General features: G+C 37.7%; 2 protein-coding genes across 2 annotated transcripts; both read right to left on the reverse strand.

The window, feature by feature from the left end:
- Positions 1 to 1,673: 1,673 nt before the first annotated feature.
- Positions 1,674 to 26,145, reverse strand: LOC132857790 (GTPase IMAP family member 8-like). The gene is made up of 6 exons (XM_060887842.1): positions 25,962 to 26,145; positions 25,381 to 25,617; positions 18,630 to 19,292; positions 17,605 to 18,227; positions 2,882 to 3,113; positions 1,674 to 2,419 (listed from the first exon to the last, which is right to left on the reverse strand). Exons 1-6 carry the CDS (start codon positions 26,143 to 26,145, stop codon positions 1,674 to 1,676), a joined length of 2,685 nt encoding a protein of 894 aa, XP_060743825.1.
- LOC132863900 (GTPase IMAP family member GIMD1-like) lies at positions 15,491 to 17,593 on the reverse strand. Its single transcript, XM_060896978.1, has 4 exons — positions 17,472 to 17,593; positions 16,283 to 16,996; positions 15,774 to 15,867; positions 15,491 to 15,672 (listed from the first exon to the last, which is right to left on the reverse strand). Exons 1-4 carry the CDS (start codon positions 17,584 to 17,586, stop codon positions 15,639 to 15,641), a joined length of 957 nt encoding a protein of 318 aa, XP_060752961.1. The 5' UTR covers positions 17,587 to 17,593; the 3' UTR covers positions 15,491 to 15,638.
- Positions 26,146 to 27,524: the final 1,379 nt, after the last annotated feature.

Below are 27,524 nucleotides of genomic sequence, written 5' to 3' on the forward strand. Positions count from 1 at the left end.
TCGGAAACAATTGAAATGTGCATCTTTTGTGTTTAAACATGTTCTATTTATTTTGCCTACCTTAATGATGGAGTCAATGAAGTCTCATACAGCAGAGATGGAGCTGAGCTAAAGCCAGAGCTCTTATCACAATCTTCATCATAATCATCATCCACTGTTGAATAAGACAAAGTTTCATGAATAAGTGTTAAGAAACCAGTTGAATGATATTTATTTTAATCATTAAATAGATTTATTTAATTTTAGAGTATTTTAGCCATTATACATTATTCTAAAATACATCTTAGGGGTTGCACCCTGTCCTGCAGAGCTATTTTAGGGTTTAGCATTCTAACTTATTTTACATATTCTACATATAAAACACAAATCTGTAGCCCTTCAGGACCCAGGGTTTATGCAAATGTCACAATCTCAAATTCAGTCTTCTGAAACTCATGACTTTAACTGTAAAAAAGTCTATAAGGAACACAATTAAAAATATAGCTGCAAGCAGCGAAGACGGGCCTTCGCACGTTTGTTTATTGCTATACGGTGCCTCCCAGAAAACAATGCACAGTGGGCAAGTGCATCAAGTGGGTAAATATCAGTGGACTATTTTATGTTGTTACTGACCCATTTGGGGACTGTAGGTAAATGAAACCCCACATTTTAGACAAATGGGGGCGCTAGTGAGCCACTTAAGAGACACACCTTTGTCTGACCTTTTTGTCCACACTTAACAGCCGACAAAGGTGATGTATGTGTCAAATTTCAAGTTAATCTAAGCATGCCAAAAGCCTTAAATATGCCTGAAATAAAAGTAAAATTTGACACGATGCCATGGCAACAGTGTTTGAGATATCAAAAATCCGTTTGCAATTTCGCATCTGCAATATGTCTGCATCATAGTGGCCAAGTCTGGTCTCAATTGCATGAATCCACTAGGAGGAGTATTTAAAAGTTTACCGCATGCAGCTGACGAAAAATCCACCTTTGTGACTGACACACTTCCTGGGGCCTGTTGGTGGCGCTATACCCGGGACTCACAACAAGCACATCGATGCGATCGGAATCCTTGGCCGAACATACACACCGCGTGTCATCACAATAAGACATTTTTTGCTTTAGATATTAGACACTTTCTGTTTCTCTGAATTCGCCATAACTTTGTCGCCATGGCTTATTGTGATGACACGCGGTGTGATTGACATCGCATGAATTCCCTAGGAGGAGTATTTAAAAGTTCACTGCATGCACTTATAAAACAATCCAAAATGGCCGACTTCCTGTTGGGCGGAGCTCATAGTTTAGATTGCGAAAGTTGTTTGGGTCTATGAGATATCTATATGCGTACCTACTCTCGTACATGTGCGTACATAATTGCCCGATCTGTGCACCAATGTTTGTTTTTGCATTACAGGGGGCGCTACAGAGCCCCCCTGCCACGCCCGTATTCCAGCCTTTGCCCGAGCCTGGCGTCGCACGACTCTGACGTGTGCCAAATTTCAAGAGTTTTCAAGCATGTTAAGGGACCCCAATTGGCCAATGTGTGGTAAAAAAAAAATAATAATAATACTCCCGAGGAAAAACAATTATTATTCAATTTAACATTATAATAATATAACATAAATAATAATTTAACAATTATTCATTTGGTTAGAACACAATCAACACTGTATTATACCACTGCACTTTCATGATAAAATTAATTTTTTTAAAAACTTACTGTTAGGTGGATGTAAGCGCATGCTGCCGTGTTCCTTTCTGGCGTGTAACATCCTTTGTGAGGTTTGATTGCTAACAGTGGAACATTTCTTCTCAAATTTCTCACAGATTTCTTTGTCTAACTGAAAAGGACAGCTCTTGTTATTTGCCACTACTTGTTCAATCTTTCTCATCAGTTCAGGGACTTGTACAGCTGCTTTCTTTCCTTTAGTGTCCATAACATGGTATCTGTACCCACATTTTTCTACAAGCCACTGCAGTGCAGCCCCTTCACTCTCAATGTGCAGTTCTATGTCTATGTCTTCCATCCAGGCCCCAGTAGTGAACAGCACTATGGTGTGATTCCAGACGCAGTCACCAAGAAGTTTCAGATATTCTTCAGTTATGAGTTTGTTCACCTCTTTGAAGGAAAAAGCTGCTCGCACGACCAGAATGAAAACAACCGGTGCACCTTTGGAACAATGAGTGTGAACACTCTGCACTATCTGCCAGTCAAGCTCAGGAGTTTCCTCCAACTCATGGACCCAGTCCCAGCCTGGAGTGTCTACTACAGCTACCTGTCTTCCTGCTACTTGTCCATGTTGCTGCTCACTCTGAAAAGTCTTTTGTCTGGAAAAAACGTTTTTGCCTAACATAATGTTTCCAGTTGTGGTCTTTCCAGCTTTTCTATAACCAATTAATACAATGTTGACCTCAGGATCACTAGGTGAGGCTCCTGTAAGCAAACAGAAATATTCAGAAATGATTTCTCAATGCATTTAGAGAACACAAAGATATGATGTAATGAAGCTAAAAAGTGATCCCGAATAATAATAAAAAATAATCATGCTCAGGAAAGTAGTTTGTAGTTATATTTAACATTGTAGAATAAGTGTGTGTCTATCCTATTATACTATATGAGATATAAACAGCCAGCCATTCATCATTAATCAGAGTCCTATGAAAGTTCTGATTCTCCTGATAACTCTCTAATAATTTAACTGAGCTTATAGTTACTGAATTCTCACCTTTTTTCTATCCCTTCACTGCATATCTTTGTAGCACTGAGACTCAATTATTAATCATTTAGTGAAGTTAAAGTAAATGAAAATAAAGGTTTAACAAAGTGGATGAATATTTGTTAACATTTGTTGTGATTTACAAATGAAAATGGCCACAATTGTGGTACTTTTGTCACCTTTTTCAGATACTGAATTAGTTAATCCTCTTTGTGCCTCTTCTGCCATCAGTCTCCTCTCTTTATCTTTGTCTTCTGCCATCAGTCTCCTCTCTTTAGCTTTGTCTTCTGCCATCAGTCTCCTCTCTTTAGCTTTGTCTTCTGCCATCAGTCTCCTCTCTTTAGCTTTGTCTTCTGCCATCAGTCTCCTCTCTTTAGCTTTGTCTTCTGCCATCTTCCTCTTCATTTGGACCTCCTGCAAAATCTTCTGGTTCATTGCAAAATGGCCACCACCGTTACTAGCAACAACCGCATCAATCTTTTCCAGCAGCTCAGAAACCTGAGAGCGATCATCCTTTTTGTTGTTGTTGAACACATGGTACATGTTGTTACATTTCTGCACTAGCCACTGCAGAGCTTTCCCTTGACCCTCAATAAACTGCTCAATCATTGTTTCTCCCAGAAAGTTCCCACAGGTGAACAGTACCATGGTGTGTCTCCAAACATTCTCACCAAAAAGCTGGAAGTGGTCCTCCGTTGCCCTCCTGTTCATTTCAGTGAACGAAGTGTCTAAACGGACAAACACAAGCAAAATGTGGGGTCCTGGTGGACACTGAGTTACGCTAAGCACCAGGTCCTGCTTGCAAAGCTCAGTAGTGTACTCGAATGAGTGAATTCTCCATCGTCCTGGAGTATCCACTACAGTAACATGCCTTCCTTGAACGTCTCCTTCACGTTTCACACACTTTGACCTCCTCTTTTTTTGGAAATGTCATAAATGCTTCCTGTCCCAGGATTGTGTTTCCTGTTGAGCTTTTTCCAGAAAACTGATATCCTGTTAGCAAAATTCTGATCTCAGAACTTCCTATAAAAATAAAGTGCAGAATAGCATCAACATTCTAAATAAAGATAATTATTACTCTTGTTACTCAGCAATAGAACATTTCCTGAAATTATATGGAAACACTGACATAAGCTAACAATCAGCTATTTATTTTTATAGTAATATAGTTTTATATTATGATAGTTGAACTGTCAGAGATGTGATCACAATGATGTTATAGATGTTTTTATCTGGATAGATAAATTTAGCTAGATAGCATGAGCTGTTGGCTCTGTGTTGTGTACTGATTCCTGAGATTAAGTAATTTTTTAAAAAATCTCCATATAATCTCCTAATATCCTAAAGACGGGATGAATGATTTATATGTCTCATTTACCAAGAATGAATATTATAATAAATATGTAATATTCTACTTACCCATTTTTGATCTCAGCATTTCTTTCAGTTCATTTGTCTTTTGCAGCCTTTGTTCTGCTCGTTTATCTTCAGCTCCCCACCATTTCTGTACAAGGTAGATCTTCCCGTGTATATCACAGTGTTTGCCTTTGTTTTTCTGTACCATGTCATCTATCTTCTTTAGTACAGTAGTTCTCTGACCTGAATTCTATCACCCTGATTTGTGTCACTGTGAATGTGATATCTGTGTCCACATTTATTTGCAATCCTCTTGAAAGCTTCTCCTGATTCCTTAACACATTTTTCTTGCTGTTTGCCACATGAGTATAATAATATTGTATGATCCCAAACTTCCTGGCCAAGAAGCTCTGTGTGCTCCTTCATTGAGAGAGCCATGTCCTTTGTGACCTCCTCCTCACCAACGGCTAGAAGGATGGCGTGAGGTCCAGGCTCACACAGAATCATGCTGAGCATTAGTTCTTGTTTATCTCGTTTTGTTGTGTCAATTAGTGGAAGTCTGGACCATCGATTAGGTGTGACTACCACTGTTACTTTTCTACCAGCTATCTCTCCATCTCTCTTTATGCACTTGCTACTATTCTGAGATACAAACACCTCTCTCCCAAGAATAATGTTTCCAATTGAAGCCATGTTTACCTCACGAGGTCCAATTAGGATAATCCTCAGATCTGAGAGACATGAAATTTATAGTCAGTTATGAGATCTTGTTATAAAGCAGTACATTTGGTCAGTCGTGCTAATGATAAAACAATGAAATAGATGCAAACACTTCTTTGTGCTATAGCATATATGCAAAACAATATACAGTGACTTGCAAAAGTATTTATCCCCCTGTAATTCATTCATTCATTCATTCATCTTCTACCGCTTATCCGAACTACCTCGGTTCACGGGGAGCCTGTGCCTATCTCAGGCGTCATTGGGCATCAAGGCAGGATACACCCTGGATGGAGTGCCAACCCATCGCAGGACACACACACTCTCATTCACTCACGCAATCACACACTAGGGACAATTTTCCAGAGATGCCAATCAACCTACCATGCATGTCTTTGGACCGGGGGAGGAAACCGGAGTACCCGGAGGAAACCCCCGAGGCACGGGGAGAACATGCAAACTCCACACACACAAGGTGGAGGCGGGAATCGATCCCCGACCCTGGAGGTGTGAGGCGAACGTGCTAACCACTAAGCCACCGTGCCAAACTTATTAAATCATTTAAAGGTACTGAAAACCTTTCCAAGGCACTGTACAGTGCCCACTTACCTACATTTTACGCATTTGTTAACACATTCAGCAACCTTAAGGGACTTTATCATTTAATTTTCTAAATATGTCTAACATTTAAAGGTACAATCATAAGGTGATAAAACCTTGTTGGTTACAAAAATATTTGTCCTCAAACCTGACCAGTTTATACTGATGAAAAGCATTCTCACAGCATGATGCTCCCAGCACCATGATTCACTGTGATTTGGTGTTTTCAGTATGATGAGACATTACAAGGACTGCTCTTGTAACCTCTTGTAATCTTCGTGGTGAAGTTTGTTATTGTATGTTATCTTTACAACATTTCTCTTCTAGAAACAGGTGTATTTATAACAAGATCACATGACACACTAACTGCAAATTTCAGTGGGGTGGAATAATTATACAAAGCACTGTAATGTTGAGCATTAATGCTAAATTTTTTGCTATTTGCTTTCCACACGATCAGAGAAACAATGACAACTGGCCAATAGTTTAAGAAGAATTTGTGAAATTTACCTAAGTCTTGAGGTGGGTTTCCAATTGAAGCCATTCTCTGTGCTGTCACAACCTAGAAATATGTTCACACTCAAAATTTAGAGATGGACAAACAAGTACACAGAACTTTTAGTGCACTCCATCATTTAAAAATAAAAATCATACACAGGATAAATCACACACACACACACACACACACACACACACACACATACACACACACACACAATCTTTACTTGATATATAAGGATGTAACCAGATGTATTATTATTAAAAGTTTAGAGTCTTTATAAGAACAGTTGTTTTTTCTGCCCTTACTCCTGTCATTCAAGGTAGATTTTGAAAATCACACAGACCAAACATTAAGCTGATTTATTAATCACTGTGCATATTTGGTCTATTAAACTAAAGAAAATGAGTAAAAAGTCTTTTTAATTTACCTGTATCTTGAGCTGTATGGCCGAACCACTCCTCACACAGTACAGTGAGAAATGAAGAGTGTACAAAAACAGAATCTGGTGTGAATTCAGAAAACAAAACAACGGAGAATGAGGAAATGTCAGGTGATTTTATTTTTGCGCTAAAATCCTCTGGTAAATTAAAATATACAAACCCCACAACAATCCTAATGTGTTTGTGTAATCTAACTCTCATCTAATCTAACAAATACACATCTAGATTTTTTTTTTTTAAGTTGCTGATACCTAAAAAAGTAGCAGAACAGTGACTGCATATTTTAACAGTTCACTGTTCATTCTTTTGTATTATTTTATATATATTCACAAAATATTAAAATTACATACTATTATATTCCATAATAAAAATGTACATAAAATCGAATCTGAGCAAGGAGACTTAATTCACCTCCAGTTCAACATTATTTAATTAAATTTACTCTCACACACACTACACCCTCACTAACTATTCAGTCACACCCACAGCTTTCAGCATCTGTACAACAAAAACAACAGGGGAATCTGTGATAGCATGAAGGTCAGGCTGTGAGTGACATGGATCTGGATCATTAGTACATTATTACATCTGTAAAAAGTCATACTAGACAGCCATGGACTTTCTCTGCCCTCTGTCCACTAAACACAAGATAACGTCTTGTTCTGCTGCTTGGCTTTCAGATGTGTTGTGCAACAATCAAAGAGAGCTAAGATCATTTGAGAGAAAGTGGAAGAAATCACAACTTGATGCAGATCTTGACTCTTACCGTAAACTCCTGTCCAAGTTCTCCTCAGATGTGACTTCTGCCAAGACTTTCTTCTACTGTACAAGGAAAAGCTTGAAGCTTTGACACAAGACCCTCATAAGCTCCACAACATCACCATTTCTTTACTCAACCACACGGGTCCACCTGCTACAACCTCCCTGACTGCAGAAGACTTTACTTCTTTTTACCACAAGAAAATTAAGAAAATCTGCAGGACCTTCACTTCTGCCCCAACTGGAACTCCTGATTTAGGCTCATGGTATCTTAAGTCTGTAACCTAGTAAACTGGAGTTAATGTATTCAATGATAAAGGCTTAAAAGCATTTTGCATGTCACTCTGGATAAGGACATCTGCCAAATGCTGTAAATGTAAATGGTGTGATGTGGCCACTGCGTTAATCAAATTATATTACTTTTCCATTTTAGTTCAGAAAACTGCCAGCTTTACTTCTGCTGCATGGAAATGTTGTGAAATGAACAAAAAGACTGGAAAACAAATAAACCTTAAACAAAGAAAATGATAGTAATTGACAGCTTTTTACAATTTAACAAACCGGAAGGACAAACAAATGAACAAACAAACAAACAATCAAAAACGTGAATAGACAAAGATACTCCAAGAGGCTGATAAACCTCTTCTAACCTCTGTCCATATCCACTGCTTGTTTCTTGTCTTCTTAAATCCCTTTTCAGTGCATTCACATCAGCACATTTGTACATCTGTGTTCCCAGGTTTAATAATAGGATATATCTGCTATGATATATCTGAAGTTATAGTATTTAATAGAAAGGCTGGCTCACATTTACTGATAAAATGGACACTATTGCACTTATACCAGTAAACATGCAGATAACACCAGGAAGTCTATCTTGATTAAAACAAAATTCATACCTAGAAACAATTTAAAACATCCATCATGCCAAACAAGCCTGTTAAGGATGATTGATTTACATTTCACATTCATTCTTTAAAAAAATCAAGAGAGAAGAACTCATAAAATCTTGTTGAAATACAAAGTGTTGTTAAGGACACAGGTACTGCATCAGGTCTGGCAAACATTTTTAGAAACATTGCAGTTTTTCTAGCTTCTGTATTGAGCTGCAGGAAGTCCTGCTTCCTCTTCATGTTCATGCCCACTATATTTCACACATTAATACATACAAGAATGCAACAGGGACCTAGGAAAATGTGTTGTGGCAGAGAGGTACAAAAAAGGAAGGTAGAAAAGGTAGAAAAAAGGCCACAGAATCTTCCGATGTCAGCTACATTTGACAAATCACGTGTATGAGAATAGTTAAAACTTTTGAGAACCCGTTGATGTCCAATCCGTAATCCACAGACTTTATGATCCACAAACATGCATCTTGGGAATGTGAAGGCATGGTTAGCCGGGGCAGGCATGGCTATTAGTATCTTTAGTGGTATCTTTAGTGTCTAATGGCAAATAGTTTGCAGTACCTTGATGTTTCTCTCCAATTCCATATGCACTATTCCTTCATAGCAGAGCTCTAAATAGGATACAGTCAACAGCAATCATAAGGGGTTGATTTAACATGCCCTCAGTGAACGTTTTATCTGGTCTTCATACCGCTTCATAACGCATACATGTACCCTGGAACAGAGGCCCAGATGTAGCTGTCCATACAGGACTTGCCATGGCACTGCGGCATCCTGATAACATTCCCAAGCCAACACAGTTGGTGTTTAGTTCCCTCCATGCTCTTTCAGTTTGTTCTGGTGAGCACTTTAGAATGTGGTACATGATCACACCACATGATCCTCAGGACTCCATGCGGGCACCTTAAATGTAAGTACTCCAGCAACCTTAGATGTCGGTTGAATGTGACCCAGGCTTCACATCTGTAGCGATACAGATAGTTTATAGATAGTATGTAGTTGAAGATGCCTGGTTTGAAAAAAACTTTTGTCTGTGATTGATAAAGGCTACAGAGGCTTGTGGATTATGTGGTTGATGTTGCAGCCCTCAGTGAGAAAATTACCCAAGAATTTGAAAGATGGAACTATTGTGAGTGGACAGTGTAGGTAATGTTGCCTGACAAGCCCTGACAATGCTGTAGGCTTTCACACCAATGGAAAGGATGATTTACAGATATTCTGGGGTGTGAACCACAAACACGCAATAGTCAGAATACTGCAACTCAAGGTCCTGCACTGCTAAGGCCTTGCGTATTATAAAATTCCATTCAGTCTGAAAGTTATCATGATCCCAATATTGCTTTCCAGCCTGTCATGGACAGGTTTTGTGAAAAATAACAGGAAGAGCTGAAGAGCACTGGTGCTAACACACACCCTTGTTTTACCAGAGTGCATACAGTAGATTAAAAGTTACAGATTCCTGTCCCTCTGTAGTCTAAGGAGCCACCATCGCACTGTGGTACTGTGATTGGATATTCAAAAATTTTCTTGGACAGCCAAACAGCAACAGATATTCTGTTATATTCTCCACCAATTTTCTTAGCATGACTTGCTAGGACTTTACCTGCAGCAGCTAGCAATAATAAGCCATTACTCTCACCACAGCTAGATTTGAGAAGCTTGTTTTTGCAAGAAATTATAATGGCATCCATCTGCAAAATGCCAGACATGTTAAGGGATAAACAGATATTCTCCTGCAAAATGAATTGGTAGATCATCCTGGTAAACCGTGTTTGATTAGCTCCAGGGGACTTAATTTTGAGGTAGATGATGACTGCTAACACCTCTTGAAAGTTGGGGGGCACATGATAAGTTAATAATCGTCTGATTAGCCCAAGAATAGAGCAATCAGTTGATGGCTGTTGGTTGAGGAGGGCTTCAAATTGTTCAGCATAACTTGCCAAGATGCTTCTCCAAGTGCCATATACTGTATAGTCTTCATGGTATAGTGCAAAGTTTATCTGCTTGTTATTGGCTTTCTTAGGATGCTGTGGGTGCACATTTTGATGCCAAGCTTGATCATTAACACATGGTGATCTGTCCAGCATTTTGCAGCTCTTTATATGAGGTCAATCACGTGCCAGTATTTAAGTTGTAGATGCATACAAGACATTTTGTATGTAGTTTTTAGTTGAATTAGAGTGTTTGTAATAGGGAGATCATGCTAAACAGTGGTAGCTTCCTCAAACCATTTGTGTTAACCTATCCAACACCATGTCCATGTCTACCACTCCATAAATATAATAGTAGAGTGAGCAATATTTAGGCCACTTTTTCTATTATCTTTGTCTACAGTGAAAACCCTAAATGTAGTTTTCCAAACTACAAATCATGTTTATAATGCTTTGGCAATTTAATAAATGTTTGACTTACTAAATCAGAAAACATAAAAACAATCTGTCTGCAAAAGTTTACTTTATTATGCAGTTAAGATAACGTTGTCAAAAGATACATGCTCTCATTGCTAATGTAGAAAAGACATATGTACAGATAGTAGTAGAAGTAATAATAATAATAATAACAACAACAACAATAACAAGAGCACATTTAAAGTGTGGCAAAATAGAGCCCTAGTTCCTTTAGTATTCAATCATGTCTTTGTGCTATAGCACATATGCAGAACAAGGGATTTTTGTCAAAATTGAATGGAGACTGAATGGAGGGAGAAAGATGTAGGGGGCTATTATAAGAGGCATACGTCAGTCTGCTTAAAAAAGACCCTGAAAGTCAAATTTAAATCCAATTCAGAGTCCAATCTGTGGCACCGAAATTTCAGTCAAAAAACATCCAGCCAAGCTAAAGACTGATAAAAGACTGACACATTTACTCACTCAGGAAAGGTGTGCTTTTTACTTTTTAACCTGTTTTTTATGTTGGTTTAATTTTTGGTTTGTTTGGTTCTTGGTTTAGGGAAGTTGGTGAGGGAAACTGAATTCTTATTTATGTTATAATTATAATTAAAAGAGATTGTATTTTCTTGTCCCCAAGAATGTACATTTGATTCTCTTGGCTTTTCTTTTAATTTCATAAGTATGAACTTGTCCTGGACTTGTTTTGTTAGCTGTATGATCTTAATGATAAAGTAATTTATGTTTTCTAACAAACGTTGCAACATTCCCCATCTGCTGCTTCTGGGAACAGGTGCAAATATACTGAGATCACATGACGTATGACAGTTGGACACCATACAGGTAAGTATGTGACTAAATGGAAATTCACCAAAACATATTTATTGATTTTCAAGTTATTTTGCAAACTATATTGATTTTTCTTTCAAATCATATAATGCTAAGTGCTTTATTTGATTATGTTAAATGATCATAGAAACAACAACTGACCAATAGTATCTGTGAAATTTACCTGACTCTTGAGGTGGGTCGCCAAATGAAGCCATCCTCAGTGCTGTCAAAACCTAGAAATATGTTCACACTCAAAAATTAGAGATGGATAAATAAAAAAATAAATAAATAAATAAAAAAACAACAACAATAATAATAATAATAATAATAATAATAATAATAATAATAATAATAAAAACACAACAAATTAATTCCTAATGAACAAATTACAAATGTAGACAGAAATATAATTTTATACAAACAAACAACAGACACGACCCAGCAACTGAATATGAGGATGTAACCAGACGTTATTAAAAATTTAGAGCCTTTGTAAGAACAGTTGTTTTTTCTGCCCGTACTCGTCATTCAATGTACATTTTGAAAATCACACAGACCAAACATTAATATACACAGTGATTAATAAAATAGCTATAGTCTATTAAAATAGTGGTTTAATAAATGGTTTAATAGACTAAAATAGTCTATTAAACCAGCGGAAAAGAGAAAAAAGTCTTTTTACTTTACCTGTATATTGAGCTGTAGGCCCTCACACAGTAGTCAGAAATGGTAAGAATGTTGTGTACATTCAGAAAACTGGATGGACTACTTTGTGAAGAAAACAAAACAAAAAACTCAACAACACACTCTCTAATATAAAATTAATAGTTAAGTCGCAAAAACCAAAAACCAACCTACCCAGCCAAACAACTCAGAATTAGGAAATGTGATGGAGATGTGGTGATGTGTTTTTGCGCTGGAGTCTAAATTTAAAAAAATTACTAACACCAAAAGATTGTCAGTGAGTCACATCTATCTTTCATCTATTGAAAACATGATTGAGAACATTGAGAACATGATCCATTTAATATTTTGCCTACCGTAATGATGAGGAAGATGAAATCTCAGGCTGCAGAGATAGAGCTAAGACAAAGCCAGAGCTTTTTTTTGTCATCATAATAATTGATTGAATTGAATGCCTTTACTGTCATTGTATTTTACTGCATGCAACAAAATTAGGAGCGCTACTCCTGATTGGTGTAAGAAAAACAGACATATAACCACAGACAATAACAATACACTTTTACACATAAATATACCAAGTGATATTCACATTAAGCAGTCTGAATAAAGTGACTATTAAGTAAAGTGACCATTGCTAGTAATAAAGTGACTATTTAGTAAAGTGACCATATATAATATTGCACGTTGGCCTTTCCATTGATATGCAGAGTATGTTTATACAAAGGTGTAATTTAAATTATATGGATACTTGTATAAATTTAGTGCAAATATAGTTTAAATATATAAATAAGTGTGTATAAATAAGTGATAATCATCATTCTCTGTTAAATAAGACAGTTTTCTTTATAAACATTAGGAAATCTGATGAGCCCAAATGGACATTTATTTATTTTTAGCCAGAAAAGCAGAATGACAAATTTAATGTATGAGTATTTTAAACATTTTTCATTATTTTAAAAATACTTCTAGATGGATTCACACTAAAATAAAGATGATTAAAACTATATATTTGGTTAGGACAAAAACAATACTGCAGTCTACCTCTGTTTGTTTATGTTATATGTCTCATTCAAAAATGAGTTCAGTGTGAAGAGATCAAAATTTATATTTGTACAAGATTCAAAGCATTAAGTGTGGCTCAATCTAAATGCATTCCATATCTTATTCCATATCATTCTTACAGTGAAATATTGTGGTGACAGCATCATGCTTTAGGGCCTTTTTTTCTTTAAAACATTCTTGGGAATCTTTTTTTGAGTTTACAAACAGCCAACCTGAAGCCTGGAGCCAATTTGCCCAGGACAAATGAGTGAAAATTCATTCCCAAACAGTGCACAAAATTAATAAATAATAAGAACAGACCTGAGAAACTATGTTATTGAATAGCTTTACTACTTAAGAAAGCAGCAAATTACAATCAGTATTCTGTAAGGTTTGCTGTCAACTAATATATTTTTCAAAATATATTATTATCTGTCAAAATATTTTATATTAATGGCATATTAGTTAATGATCCAAATCTGATTAAATCATTTAAAGGCACGTAAAACCTTTCCATGGTTGATCGTTTGACCTTTTGTTGAAACATTCATCAACCTTAATGGACATTATCATTTCATTTAGTAAATACTGTATGTCTACCATTTAAAGGTACAATCATAAGGTGATAAAACCTTGTTGGTTACAAAAATATTTGTCCTCAAACCTGACCAGTTTATACTGATGAAAAGCATTCTCACAGCATGATGTTCCTAGCACCATGATTCACGGTGGTTTGGTGTTTTCAGTATGATGAGACATGTTGCATTCCTAATTTTGGCCCAGCTTAAGCTGCTGAATATATTTATCTATCTTTTGCCTCACATTTGTCCAAAGAATATTATGGCATAAGGTGAGTTCATTGTTGGTTCAATGACTGAAAGTTTCTCAAAATCTGCCAAACATCACTCCATCAACTCCACCACCATTCTTGACAATTGGTATGAGGTGCTTTTAGTGATATGCTGTGTTTGGTTTCCACCACCAAACATGGCACTGTGTTTGATAAGCAGCAACAGTGTCTGTGAGGTCATGACTGATGTCCATTATTCTTGACATAATGTTGACACACACTATTTGCTTTCCACACGATCAGAGAAACAATGACAACTGACCAATAGTTTAAGAATTTGTGAAATTTACCTGACTCTTGAGGTGGGTCTCCAATTGAAGCCATTCTCAGTGCTGTCACAACCTAGAAATATGTTCACACTCAAAATTTAGAGCTGGACAAACAAGTACACAGAACTTTTAATGTACTCCATTCCTCCAGGACAAATAAAATCTTAAACAACAAATGGAGACAAAAATATAACATTTTACACAAATATTAAGCTGATTTATTCATCATTGTGCATATTTGGCCTATTAAACTAAAGAAAATGAGTAAACAATTCTGTTCTGTTGCATACCAAATACCAACCTACCCAAATGAGAATGGGTTCCTTCTGTGCCTGGTTTCTCTCAAGGTTTCTTCCTCGTATCATTTCAGGGAGTTTTTCCTTGCCACAGACACCTCTGGCTTTTTAGGGATTTATGCTCTCATTAGTGATAGATGTTAGAGATAAATTGTAATTTACTTTTAAACTTCCAAATGTTTATTCTATTTCTATACTTCTGTAAAGCTGCTTTGAGACAATGTCAGTTGTTAAAAGTGCTTTACAAATAAACTGAATTGATTTCCTATCTATTAAAACACTCACCAGGTCAGAATGGCATGTGCCACCTACACAAACATTGACCTTTAAACAGAATCGCCTGCATACATGAAACCAAAATACTGCAGATGAATAGTGGATTTGCCAAAGTACAAATTATATTTCTAATGCTTTAGCAGTTTAAATCAGAAAACATATTTTGTGTGCCAATTTTTAATTTATTATACAATTAAGATATTGGATAAAAGATGCATGCTCTCATTGCCAAAGTACAGTATGAATATGTGCAGGTAGTAACAACAACAACAACAACAACAACAACAACAACAACAACAATAATAATAATAATAATAATAATAATAATAATAATAATAATAATAACCTCACATTTAAAGTGTGGTTAAAAAAGAGCCCTATTTCATGTAGCATATCTCCCTCTGTTGATCATAACATATCAAGACATATAGGAATTGCAGGAAGTAGCTCTGTTTAAATTCTGAGTACATTATTTATAGGATTCTCTGCTTTACAAAATAATAATAATTATTATAAATATAAATTCTGACTTTAATATCACAAACGTTTTCCTGACATTCATTCTTCACTTAGATGATACCTTATACCAATGAATTACAAATAATACGATTTAGAATTACAAAGAACATTATATTCTCAAATTATTCTATTGCACATGCAGGAAAGCCAGAATGACTATAGATATAATACTAAGTAAAATATGCTGATGTTCTACAAGCTGGTAGATTCTTTATAATTTGTTGTTGGTAGTTTTTTATGAGATGTTTTTTGCATTTCCTCCTTAACCATCTGGCACTGGATTAAAATGCACATGATAAAAATACATTGGTTTATATCCAGCGCATTTACTTTGTAATTGTGAGTGATGCTGCTTAAAGTCCGTTCCTTTTTATATGTTTATTTCAGTGTCTCAGTTTTCAGCCTCTTGTCTTCTGCTTGTTCTCTTATAGATTTCAAACTGGTGTGTCAGGATCTGCTTTAGAGTGGCTGGGACTAGACAGATCTCTCAGAGTTCTGCTCTTACTGAAGTGAACTTGTTGAGCGTGACCTATCCCTGTTGGTTTATATTTGAAGCAAACATTAATTTTAATCAGAAACAATTGGAATGTGCATCTTTTATGTGTTTAAACATGTTCTGTTTGTTATTTTGCCTACCTTAATGATGGAGTAGATGAAGTCTCATGCTGCAAAGATGGATCTGAGCTAAATCCAGAGCTCCTATCATAATCTTCATCATAATCATCATCCACTGTTGAATAAGACAAAGTTTCATGAATAAGTGTTAAGAAACCAGTTGAATGATATTTATTTTAAATATTAAATACATTTATTTAATTTAGGAGTATGTTAGCCATTATACATTATTTTAAAATACATCTTAGGGGTTGCACCCTGTCCTGCAGAGCTATTTTAGGTTTTAGCATTCTAACTTATTTTACATATTCTACATATAAAACACAAATCCGTGGCCCTTCAGGACCCAGGGTTGATGCAATTGTCACAATCATAAATTCAGTCTTCTGAAACTCATGACTTTAACTGTAAAAAAAAAAAGTCTATACAGAACACACTTAAATTATTCATTTGGTTAGAACACAATCAACACTGTATTATACCACTGCATTTTCATTATATCATTTCACTTTATTTGTTTTTAAACATACTTTTAAGTGGAATCCAGGGCATGCTGCGGTGTTCCTTTCTGACGTGTAACATACTTTGTGAGGTTTGATTGCTGACAGTGGAACATTGCTTCTCAAATTTCTCACAGATTTCTTTGTCTATGTGAAAAGGACAGCTCTTGTTATTTGCCACTACTTGTTCTATCTTTCTCATCAGTTCGGGGACTTGTACAGCTGCTTTCTTTCCTTTAGTGTCCATAACATGGTATCTGTTCCCACATTTTTCTACAAGCCACTGCAGTGCATCCCCTTCACTCTCAATGTGCAGTTCTATGTCTATGTCTTCCATCCAGGCCCCAGTAGTGAACAGCACTATGGTGTGATTCCAGATGCAGTCACCAAGAAGTTGTAAATATTCTTCAGTAATGAGTTTGTTCACCTCTTTGAAAGGAAAAGCTGCTCGCATGACCAGTAGGAAAACAACCGGTGAACCTTTGGAACAATGAGTGTGAACACTCTGCACTATCTGCCAGTCAAGCTCAGGTGTTTCCTCCAAATCATGGACCCAGTCCCAGCCTGGAGTGTCTACTACAGCTACCTGTCTTCCTGCTACTTGTCCATGTTGCTGCTCACTCTGAAAAGTCTTTTGTCTGGAAAAAATGTTTTTGCCTAACATAATGTTTCCAGTTGTGGTCTTTCCAGCTTTTCTATAACCAATTAATACAATGTTGACCTCAGGATCACTAGGTGAGGCTCCTGTAAGCAAACAGAAATATTCAGAAATTATTTCTCAATGCATTTAGATTACTGACAGCAGGTTATAGGAAAATGATGTGATGTGATAAAACTAAAAATCATGTTCAGGGAAGTAGTTTTTAGTATACTGTTGCGTACTATTATACTATAGTATAATGTTGTGGAATAATTGTGTTTCTATCCTGTTATACTATACAAGATATAAACAGCAAACCATTTATCGTTAATCAAAGCCGTATGAAAGTTCTGATTCTCCTGATGACTCTTTAATAATTAAACTGAGCTTATAGTTACTGAATTCTCACCTTTTGTCAACCCCTTCAATGCATATCTTTGTAGCATTGAGACTCAATTATTAATCATTTAGTGAAGTTAAAGTAAATGAAAATAAAGGTTTAACAAAGTGGATGAATTTTTGTTAACATTTGTTGTGATTTACAAATGAAAATGACCACAATTGTGGTACTTTTGTCACCTTTTTCAAATACTGAACTAGTTGATCCTCTTTGTTCCTCTTCTGCCATTAGTCTACTCGCTTTAGCTTTGACTTCTGCCATCAGTCTCCTCTCTTCAGCTTTGCCTTCTGCCATCTTCCTCTTTTCTTGGACCTCCTGCAAAATCTTCTGGTCCATTTCAAAATGGCCACCACTGTTACTAGCAACAACCTCATCAATCTTTTCCAGCAGCTCAGAAACCTGAGAGCGATCATCCTTTTTGTTGTTGTTGAACACATGGTACATGTTGTTACATTTCTGCACTAGCCACTGCAGAGCTTTCCCTTGACCCTCAATAAACTGCTCAATCGTTGTTTCTCCCAGAAAGTCCTCACAGGTGAACAGTACCATGGTGTGTCTCCAAACATTCTCACCAAAAAGCTGCAAGTGGTCCTCCGTTGCCCTCCTGTTCATTTCAGTGAACGAAGTGTCTAAACGGACAAACACAAGCAAAATGTGGGGTCCTGGTGGACACTGACTTACACTAAGCACCAGGTCCTGCTTGCAAAGCTCAGTAGTGTACTCGAATGGGTGAATTCTCCATCGTCCTGGAGTATCCACTACAGTAACATGTCTTCCTTGAACGTCTCCTTCACTTTTTACACACTTTGACCTCCTCTTTTTTGGAAATGTCATAAATGCTTCCTGTGCCAAGATTGTGTTTCCTGTTGAGCTCTTTCCAGAAAACTGATAACCGGTTAGCAAAATTCTGATCTCAGAACTGTGGCTTGTGCTTCCTATAAAAATAAAAGCGCAGAATGGAATCAACATTCTAAATAAATATAATTATTACTCTTGTTACTCAGCATTAGAACATTTTCAAAATTTTATGGAAACACTGACATAAGCTAACAATCAGCTATTTATTTTTATATTAATATAGTTTTATATTATGATAGTTGTACTGTCAGAGATGTGATCACAATGATGTTACAGAAGTTTTTAGCTGGATAGATAAATTTAGCTAGCTAGCATGAGCTGTTGGCTCTGTGTTGTGTACTGATTCCTGAGATTGAGTAATTTTTTAAAATGTACACATAATCTTCTTGTATCCTACAGACAGGATGAATGATTTATAAAGTCTGATTTACCAACAGTTTTAAATGAATTTTATAATAAACACGTAATATTCTACTTACCCATTTTTGATCTCAGCATCTCTCTCAGTTCCTTTGTCTTTTGTAGCCTTTGTTCTGCTCGTTTATCTTCAGCTTCCCTCCATTTCTGAACAAGGTAGATCTTCCCATGTATCTCACAGTGTTTGCCTTTGTTTTTCTGTACCATGTCATCTATCTTCTTTAGTAGTTCTCTGACCTGAATTCTATCACCCTGATTTGTGTCACTGTGAATGTGATATCTGTGTCCACATTTATTTGCAATCCTCTTGAAAGCTTCTCCTGATTCCTTAACACATTTTTCTTGCTGTTTGCCACATGAGTATAATAATATTGTATGATCCCAAACTTCCTGGCCAAGAAGCTCTGTGTGCTCCTCCACTGAGAGAGCCATGTCCTTTGTGACCTCCTCCTCACCAACGGCTAGAAGGATGGCGTGAGGTCCAGGCTCACACAGAATCATGCTGAGCATTAGTTCTTGTTTATCTCGTTTTGTTGTGTCAATCAGTTGAAGTCTGGACCATCGATTAGGTGTGACTACCACTGTTACTTTTCTACCAGCTATCTCTCCATCTCTCTTTATGCACTTGCTACTATTCTGAGACACAAACACCTCACTCCCAAGGATGATGTTTCCAATTGAAGCCACGTTTACCTCACGGGGTCCAAATAGGATAATCCTCAGATCTGAGAGACATGTGAAATTTATGGACAGTTATGTGATCCTGTTACAAAGCAGTGCATTTGTCCTATCACGCTAATGTCAAAACACTTCTGTGTGCTATAGCATATATGCAGAACAATATACAGTGACTTGCACAAGTATTCAACCTCCTAATAAACATACCAATTCATTTCAGTGTGTTTTTCAGTGTAAAGAGACCAAAATTGATATTTGCACAATATTCAAAGTATTAAGTGTGGCTCAATCTAAATTCATTCATATCTTATTCTATATCATCCCTACAGTGAAATCATGTAGGGATGAAAGCATCATGCTTTTTTCTTTAAAACCTTCTTGAGAACCTTTTTTGAGTCAACAAACAGCCAACCTGACGCCTGGTGTAACAGGGCCTTCAGTGTTACATAACATAAGTGTACTCATATATTTATGAGATAATAGTATAATAGACTGATTTGCTGGCGATGGATTCAGAAGATAGTTCCTCTAGGGAGGTATGAGTAAATAATAATTAATGACAAGAGACTGCATGTAAAGTAAATGAGTTGTTTATAACTTTTCCCCCCTTGTTTAGTATAGGCCTTTTCCTTAAAAGAAAATTACAAAAACAACAGTAAACATTAAACAAAACAACAAATCAATTACATCACCTGATGTAAGTGTAGACAATATGTTTAAGATCAGTGACCTCTAATCACTACCTTTAACAACAACATTTAACAAAACAGAGACAAATAGACAATTAGATTCTTGTGCGACTACACCGCATCTGATATGCCGACCGGACAGGTTTTTATTAAAACGACCGGCAGATGTTAATGAGGAAAGAGTGAAAAAAAAAGGAAAAAACAAGTGAAGAGAAAAGCGATGAAGAAAATTAAGCAAAATTAATGTAAAGAAAACAGAAATTGTAGCAATTAAGTTCAGTTAAGTTAAGAGAAATCAAGAATCGCTTGGCAGGCCACGTCGTCAAGCGTGCATCAGCTGTTAATCAGCTGTCCACGACGCGCACCAATCCGGTTACAACATCCATATTACCCAACCATTTAAATTCCCATTCATTGAGCCGCTTTCTAGCGCTTCGCTGCTGCTGCGATTTAAACTCCCTCCTCCAACCCCGACTCCACCATGCCAGAACCCGTGTTCGTTGTACCAGTTTACATCATAAATCTCCACATATTTTTCTCTCTCTCTCCCTCTCTCTAATTATTTAATTATTTATTTATCCATTTATTCATTTATTATTTTCCTTTCCTATTTTTAACTCTATGCATGATTAATGGTTCTGTTATACGGGGGGTCTATTCTATTTTCTAGTTGCTGCCCCACCCGCTCTAAATGAAATTTTAGTCAAGTGTAAAGTAGCATTAAGAGTGTACAGTAGTGAGTAAGTGAACAAAAGTGAAAGTTTAACTCCTCCTAACTCCTCCGCCTGTTTACTTCTCCCTCAACCTCCGTGCGCATCTTCCATAAAGTAAAACCAGTTTATTTTTTTTTAACATTCTCTTTTATTACTGTATGTTTTTATACAATATTTGCCATTTATAAATACAGGTACTGTACATTTTTCATATTCAAAACACAAACAAAACAACTGGATTGGAATTTTGCGAGCTGGAACGGATTAATGGGATTTCAATTAATTTAAATGAGGAAAATTGCTTTGAGATACGAGCAATTTGAGATACGAGCAAGGTCACGGAACGAATTAAACTCGTATCTCGAGGTATCACTGTATTGATCAGTTCTCAGTTCCAGAGGTAAGCAGAATTGTCAGCTTGTTGAACTGTGTTTTTCACAGATAGCTCTGATCACATCATATAAGCACTATTCGGATGGGACTAGATACAGGGGGTCGTTAGAGAAATTTCAGTTTCACAGATGTACTTTGTGATTTTAATCCCGTCCGAATCTGCCATGTCTGTCTTTTTCTTCAAATTACCTACTTTTTTCAGCAAAAACGGCGCTCCTCTGAGAAATCTAATCCCGTCCGAATGCGAATGTCTGTGATTGCAGAAAATGTTTTTTCCAAAACGCGTTTTCTTGTCTGTTTTGGTCAACGTGAACTACCGTATTAACCCTAGCGCACCGGTATTCAAGTTTATTGATCGGTCATATGACCATACGCAATCCACGCATCCTGGACATGTGGTCTTGTGCAACGCCCACATGTAAAACACAAACACTCCTACCCCCGTAATAAACACAGAGATTAGTCCCGTCCAAATCCATACATGAAATGACAGACGTCGGCTGAAAAAAATTCTAACTCAAACGTCGTTTGGAAAACTAGTCCCGTCCGAATAGTGCTCAGTAGTTTGTAAGTGCTCTGCATCTGTCGTATGATACTGCACAAACCTCTGAATTCTTTCTTGCTCTTTTGCTGACAGCTGATCTTCTGACAACTCTGCGTGAGGTTTTCTTTGACAAACTGTCTGTATTGACATTTTTATTACCAGCCCGGTACTGCAACTTGAATGAGAAGGTTGAAAGTGCAGCTAGCCACCAGTAGCTAGTAGCATCCAGTTTGGCAGTTGTCATGAAATAAGTCAATGGATTACTATCGGTAACGACAGTAAATGTTGTGCCGTAGAGATATTAGTGAATTTTTTTTTTCAGTGACGGCCCATTTAAGGGCCAAGAACTCCAGTTTATGAGCTGTATAACGAGATTCTCTGCGTGACAGGCCTCTACTAGTGAATGCTATTACGCGTTTCTGTCCATCATGTCCCTGGTACAATGCAGCTCCTAATCCTAGAGTGCTTGCATCAATATGAACAATGTACGGAGGTTTGGGGTCTGCATAGCCCAAGACTGGAGCAGCAGAAAGCTTGTCAATCCAGGGTCTCGAATGCTTTTTGACATGCAGTGGTCCAGCGACCACCGAACGGCTCTTTAGGATCATGATATTGACAGTCTCTCTCAGATTTCCTTCCACTTTTCTTCAATGGCAGATAGCCACGAGTTAGATCATTTAGAGGCTTCACTGTATGTGAATAGTCTTTAATGAACCTACGATAGTAGCCTGAAAATCCTAGGAATGACCATAATTCCTTCAGATTCTTTGGACACGGCCAAGTTTTGATTGCTTCAATCTTTTCAGGATCCGTTTCCACTCCATTCTAAGATACTATACGTCCTAAGAACTTGACAGAAGTTTGAAAGAAATGGTATTTCTCCGGGGAAAGCTTTAGACCAGAGGTATTCAACTCAAATTTAAAGAGGTCAATATATTTAAAGAGACAATATTTATTGTCATGTAACATAGAACTAAACATATGTATGATTGTAGATATGTATAACATTCTTTCATTAAATAAATAAAAGTAGGGCTACAGTACATTTCAAAATAAGAGAAAATAAATAAAATGTGAAAATTGTGTATGTTTAAAGTGCTTAACTTTCCCTTTTATATCTCACTGAGAGAACTGAGCTCTAGCTTTGCTTGGCAGGATGTTAAACCTGGGCATGAATGGAGCCAGGGCCATTCTCATACACATGTGGAGGTGCTCATTAGTGAGCCTGGAACGATATTTATCTTTTATTTATCTTAAATTTATCTTTATTCTCCATTTCTCAGTCTCACTCGTCTGTTTCTCTCCCTTTCTCAGTCTCACTTGTCTGTTTCTCTCCCTTTCTCCGTCTCACTCGTCTGTTTCTCTCCCTTTCTCAGTCTCACTCGTCTGTTTCTCTCCCTTTCTCTGTCTCACTTGTCTGTTTCTCTCCCTTTCTCCGTCTCACTCGTCTGTTTCTCTCCCTTTCTCTGTCGCACTCGTCTGTTTCTCTCCCTTTGTTTTCTACATGTATCACTATCTTTATTTCATGTGTAACTTTACTCTAATTCTCTCTCATCTGTCTTGCACTGTTGTTCAGGAATGGACAGACTTGATTGGCTGAATGGTATCACATGGGACGGCTTAACTCGCATGCAATTGGTCTGTGCGTTTCCACTACTACTACCGTAAAGATTGCAAAAGCTGCTCCGGTTAAAATAGAAGCGCCCCGTTAAGTTTTACATCATAACCTTTTGTTTTGGCTGTAGGTCCGGGTCCAGATTGGACAGCTTCTGGGTCCAGACCCAGACCGCGGTCTGCCTGTTAGTGACCTATGCTTTAGACCATACTCCTTTAAGCGAGAAAAAACTTGTAACAGACGGGTTTCATGGTCCTCTAAAGTTTTAGAGAATATGATCAGATCGTCCAAGAATACAAGTACTTCCTTCGAATTGATGTCTCCCATGCATCTTTCCATCAGTCATTGGAAAGTACTTGGAGTGTTTGTCACCACTTAAGGTAGACGGTTTAACTTCCAGAATGCCAGGGGGCAGACAAAAGCCGTTTTGGGCTTCTCTGCTTCTTCGACTTCGATCTGGTAACAACCAGATTTAAGGTCAAGAACGGTGAAACATTTTGAACCGTGCAATACGCGTCTTTGACTGTTTGGAGATTTAACTTCCGGTAGTCAATACAGAGTCATACATCGCCATTTTTCTTTCCTACAACCACTACTGGTGATGAGAAGGGAGACACTGACTCCCGTATTAATCCACTTGAAGTTCTTGAATGTGCTTTCTCACAGCACCAAGATCACGTGGGTGAATTGGTCTGGCACGATGTTTAAATGGGGTTTCCTCTTGCAATTTAATGCAATGCTTCACCTGTTGTGTGTGTCCGAAGTCTAGATTGTGCCGTGCAAAAACTTCTGGCATCTCCCGTAACTTTTTGGTGATTCGGTCCCTGCACTCCAGTGGTATTGGTGAATCACTGAAGTTCAAGGTGAATGTCTCTTCCTTGACCATTGAAGGTTACTGCTTTGGAAAGCTGAGTCTGACACGTCATGGCCAGAAGAAAGAACTGACTCCAAAGCATGAATTTCGGCAATGACACACCTCTGTGGAATGGTAATGTCATGGTCCGTCTCATTGGTAAGGATTATACAAAGACAAGTAGAAGAAGACTTACAGGAAAGTGTAAGTAAGCAATTTTTTACAATAACTCCTCCAGGTAGAGATGTTGTTGTTGGATGCTCTACTACAACCCACTTATCAGTCGGGTTCCCAAGCGTGTGAACAAGGCCTTCTAAGACAATGGTTTGGCCAGCAGACATGACCTCAGGTGCTCTGACTTTCAATCGAACATGACCAAGGGCACCGGCCATGCCGTATTTGTGCCGTAATGTGAGGGCATTCAAAACAGCTCGGTAGCCAAATGGTGAAGGTTCAAAAGATTGGGGAACTCTCAGTCTGAGATTCAGGGTCTGGAATGACTAAAGCAATGGTAGGCACGTCAACATCAGTGCCAATGAAATCGGCAGGGAATGTCACAGTAAGCTCTATGTATTCAATAAAAGGTAGAAGAAAGACCATTGGCTCCTTCAACTTCCAGTAAGTCAGAAAGTGAATGGATAGGATATCCAGAAAGGAACGGTTCATAGAAGGATAAAGGAATAATGGTAACTTGAGAGCCGCTATCAATTAAGCAGTTTCATTCTTGCCCCAAAATAATGATTTTGGCAATGCATCTCCCTCCAACTAAACCTTTTGGCAGTTTAGCAGGCTTCATCTTGTAATTGTGTTTACTCTTGTACTCTTAGTAGTTTCATTCTGAGCCTCCCATTGGGTTTGTTTTTCCCTCAAGAGTTTGCATTTTTCAGCTACAAGCTTTGGGTTGGGCTCTGAATCATATGAAGAGGCGATATGACCATCCTCTCCTGTTTGTCTGTTTGGTCATTTCTCACAGATGTTGTGTTTACAGCACTCTGTTGGCATGTTCCTTTCCTTACAGCAGGAGCTTTATGACCCCCTGCCCGCAAGATAGGTTTTTTGGGACTGTATCTTTTGAGGTAAGTTTTGCTAATTGGCTCTGAAGGGTTGCTATTTGCTTTTTGAGCTCTTTGGCTTCAGTTGCGAATGACAGTACATTAGAAGCGGCAGCCGATCTGTTTCTTTAGATACCCAGGTTCTTTGGGCATGTATCAATGGTTGCTGCTTGGTTCCACCAAGGTGCTGATTTATACAAATGGTTTTAGCTGCTTGTTTATCCTCTTCCGTGCGCAACATCAGCAACAGTTGTGCGAAAGTTGGAGGATTTTCACATTTTTGAGCTAGGCGCAGGTCAGCAATTAAACCTTCATCCCAGCAGCCCCGGCAGAACTGCTTTAAAAGGTGCCGGTCTGCTGTATTGAGTGAGACACTACCACATTTCACAGCTATATTCAAGGCAGCTTGAAGCCAGGACAAGTAGGCAGATGGTCGCTCTCCTGTGTTCTGCAAGGTGTTCATGAACTTAGCGAAAAGCTTGTCTCCGTCCTCTACAGTGCCGAAAGTGGAATCTAGCAATTGTAAGTAAACCGATGGAGAAGTTTCAGGACCCAAGTGTTTGATAATGTTGGCAGCTGGAGGCTGTTGGCAACAAAAGGCTGTCTAAGATCCTCCTTGACCCATACAGATCAAATATTGTGGGGTCTTTAAGGACAAGGTATACGCTCAAATGCCATGTATCATAATCCACCTCATTTGGAGGTTGAGGTTTCCTCCCAGAGAACAATCTGAGGTGCATAGGCACATGTGCCTGAGCGACAGCTTCTCCACTCCTCACCATGTGTTCGTCCAACAACCTCTGAACTTCAGGTGGGTTAAGTACGGTGGGAGAGGTAAGTACTGTGGTATCAGTTACACGAGAAGCACCAGTAGGGGCTGATTGGGCTCCTTCTTCGATTTAGACGCTCTCCTTCTTTAGACGCTCTGCCTTCAGGCGGCTCTTTTTCAAAGGGGTTAACTGGGTTCTCATCTGTGGTCTTTGATGAAGTGCTCGTCAGAAGGACAGCAGCACTCACTTCAGTAAGCATCTGGCTTAACATGGTTTCAAAGTCTACCCCACTAAGTGTTGCTATCTCTCTTAGCCCTTTGAGGTATGATTTGGTAGCTGTACCCCCTCAGCTGATACGTATACGGTAACATTGGCTCTAGAGAATGGTCAAGCACGTCAAATTCAATGACTAGATTATTATGAAATTCTGATTCAGTATCATCAGTCTTAATTGACCCAGCAATGGTACCATGTTCTTCTAGGAAATGTATCAGTTCTTCATCACCTGTGGTTTCATTTACCCCACTAACTATTACAGTGTTTTTGCGATTTTTATGCCTTCCTGAGCAATAGCATCCATGTTAGCAATGTGTTAATTTGTCTGGTCACCAAACTGGGGTTTAAAAGTCTCAATGCCTATGATCAGTATCACACCACTACCTCCTGGCTGGCTCGCCACTTTTATGTAACAGTGCCTTCAGTGTTACATAACATAAGTGTAGCAGAGAGATAATAGCAGTGTAACATAACATAAGTGCAGCAGAGAGATAATAGATTAATAGACTGATTCACTGGCAATGGTTTCAGAAGATACTTAGTTCCTCTAGGGAGGTAGGGGTAAATACTGATTAATGCCAAGAGACTGCATGTAAAGTAAGTAGGTTGTTTATAATTTTTTTCCCCCCTTGTTTAGTTTAGGCATTTTCCTTAAAGGAAAATTACAAAAACAACATTAAACATTAAAGAAAACAACAAATCAATTACGTCACCTGATGTAAGTGTAGACAATATGTTTAAGATCAGTGACCTCTAATCACTACATTTAACAACATTTAACAAAACAGAGACAATTAGATTCGATTTCCAACTTTGACTGATATCAGATCTTTTTTTCAGTGTAATACTGGTTAGAACAGCAACAGTATAACAACGTCCAGTTAAATACAGTTCTAACTAGGGCAGATCTCAGTACTGATCAGTTTTCAGTTCCAGAGGTAAGTATTTACTCTTGTCCACTAAGTTGTAGAACAATTGAAAGCTCAAAGTGCTTTTAACTTTGAGTGAGCAATAAACAAAACACAAGGTACTCCCTTGAATGAATTAGATGAATTTCCTCTTCTTTCCTTCTAGAATTTAATTTGGTTGACTCGCCATCAATGATATTCTTAACTCCACAAAAAAACCTGACCATGTCCAAATGGTTTGTTTCAGCAACTCGACGGAATAATTAACCCATTGAACACGTTTGAAACAAAATAAAGGCAGAATCCACTCAATCTCTTCTTGTTACGTTTAACTTGAAGTATATTTAAGATTATTTTTCACTTTTTTTACTCAATTACATCCACTACTAAAGTTTAGTTTTCCTCCGGTCTTCTCTCCTCTCTGCTATTGCGCAATCTGACCCCAACAGCACATGAAGCAGGTAGG

Source organism: Tachysurus vachellii, chromosome 2 (genome assembly GCF_030014155.1).
Source record: "Tachysurus vachellii isolate PV-2020 chromosome 2, HZAU_Pvac_v1, whole genome shotgun sequence".
Taxonomy (NCBI): domain Eukaryota; kingdom Metazoa; phylum Chordata; class Actinopteri; order Siluriformes; family Bagridae; genus Tachysurus; species Tachysurus vachellii.

Coding starts and splice junctions, on each gene's coding strand:
- LOC132863900 (XM_060896978.1), bottom strand. CDS start 17,586: ATGGCAGAAGGCAAAGCTGAAGAGAGGAGACTGATGGCAGAAGTCAAA. Junction 15,868..16,282: donor GCCCTGGATTCCACTTAAAA/GTATGTTTAAAA, acceptor CTTATTCAACAG/TGGATGATGATTATGATGAA. Junction 15,673..15,773: donor TCATCTACTCCATCATTAAG/GTAGGCAAAATA, acceptor ATAAACCAACAG/GGATAGGTCACGCTCAACAA.
- LOC132857790 (XM_060887842.1), bottom strand. CDS start 26,145: ATGTTAAGCCAGATGCTTACTGAAGTGAGTGCTGCTGTCCTTCTGACG. Junction 18,228..18,629: donor GATGCTGAGATCAAAAATGG/GTAAGTAGAATA, acceptor TTATTTTTATAG/GAAGCACAAGCCACAGTTCT. Junction 2,420..2,881: donor TAATTCAGTATCTGAAAAAG/GTGACAAAAGTA, acceptor GTTTGCTTACAG/GAGCCTCACCTAGTGATCCT.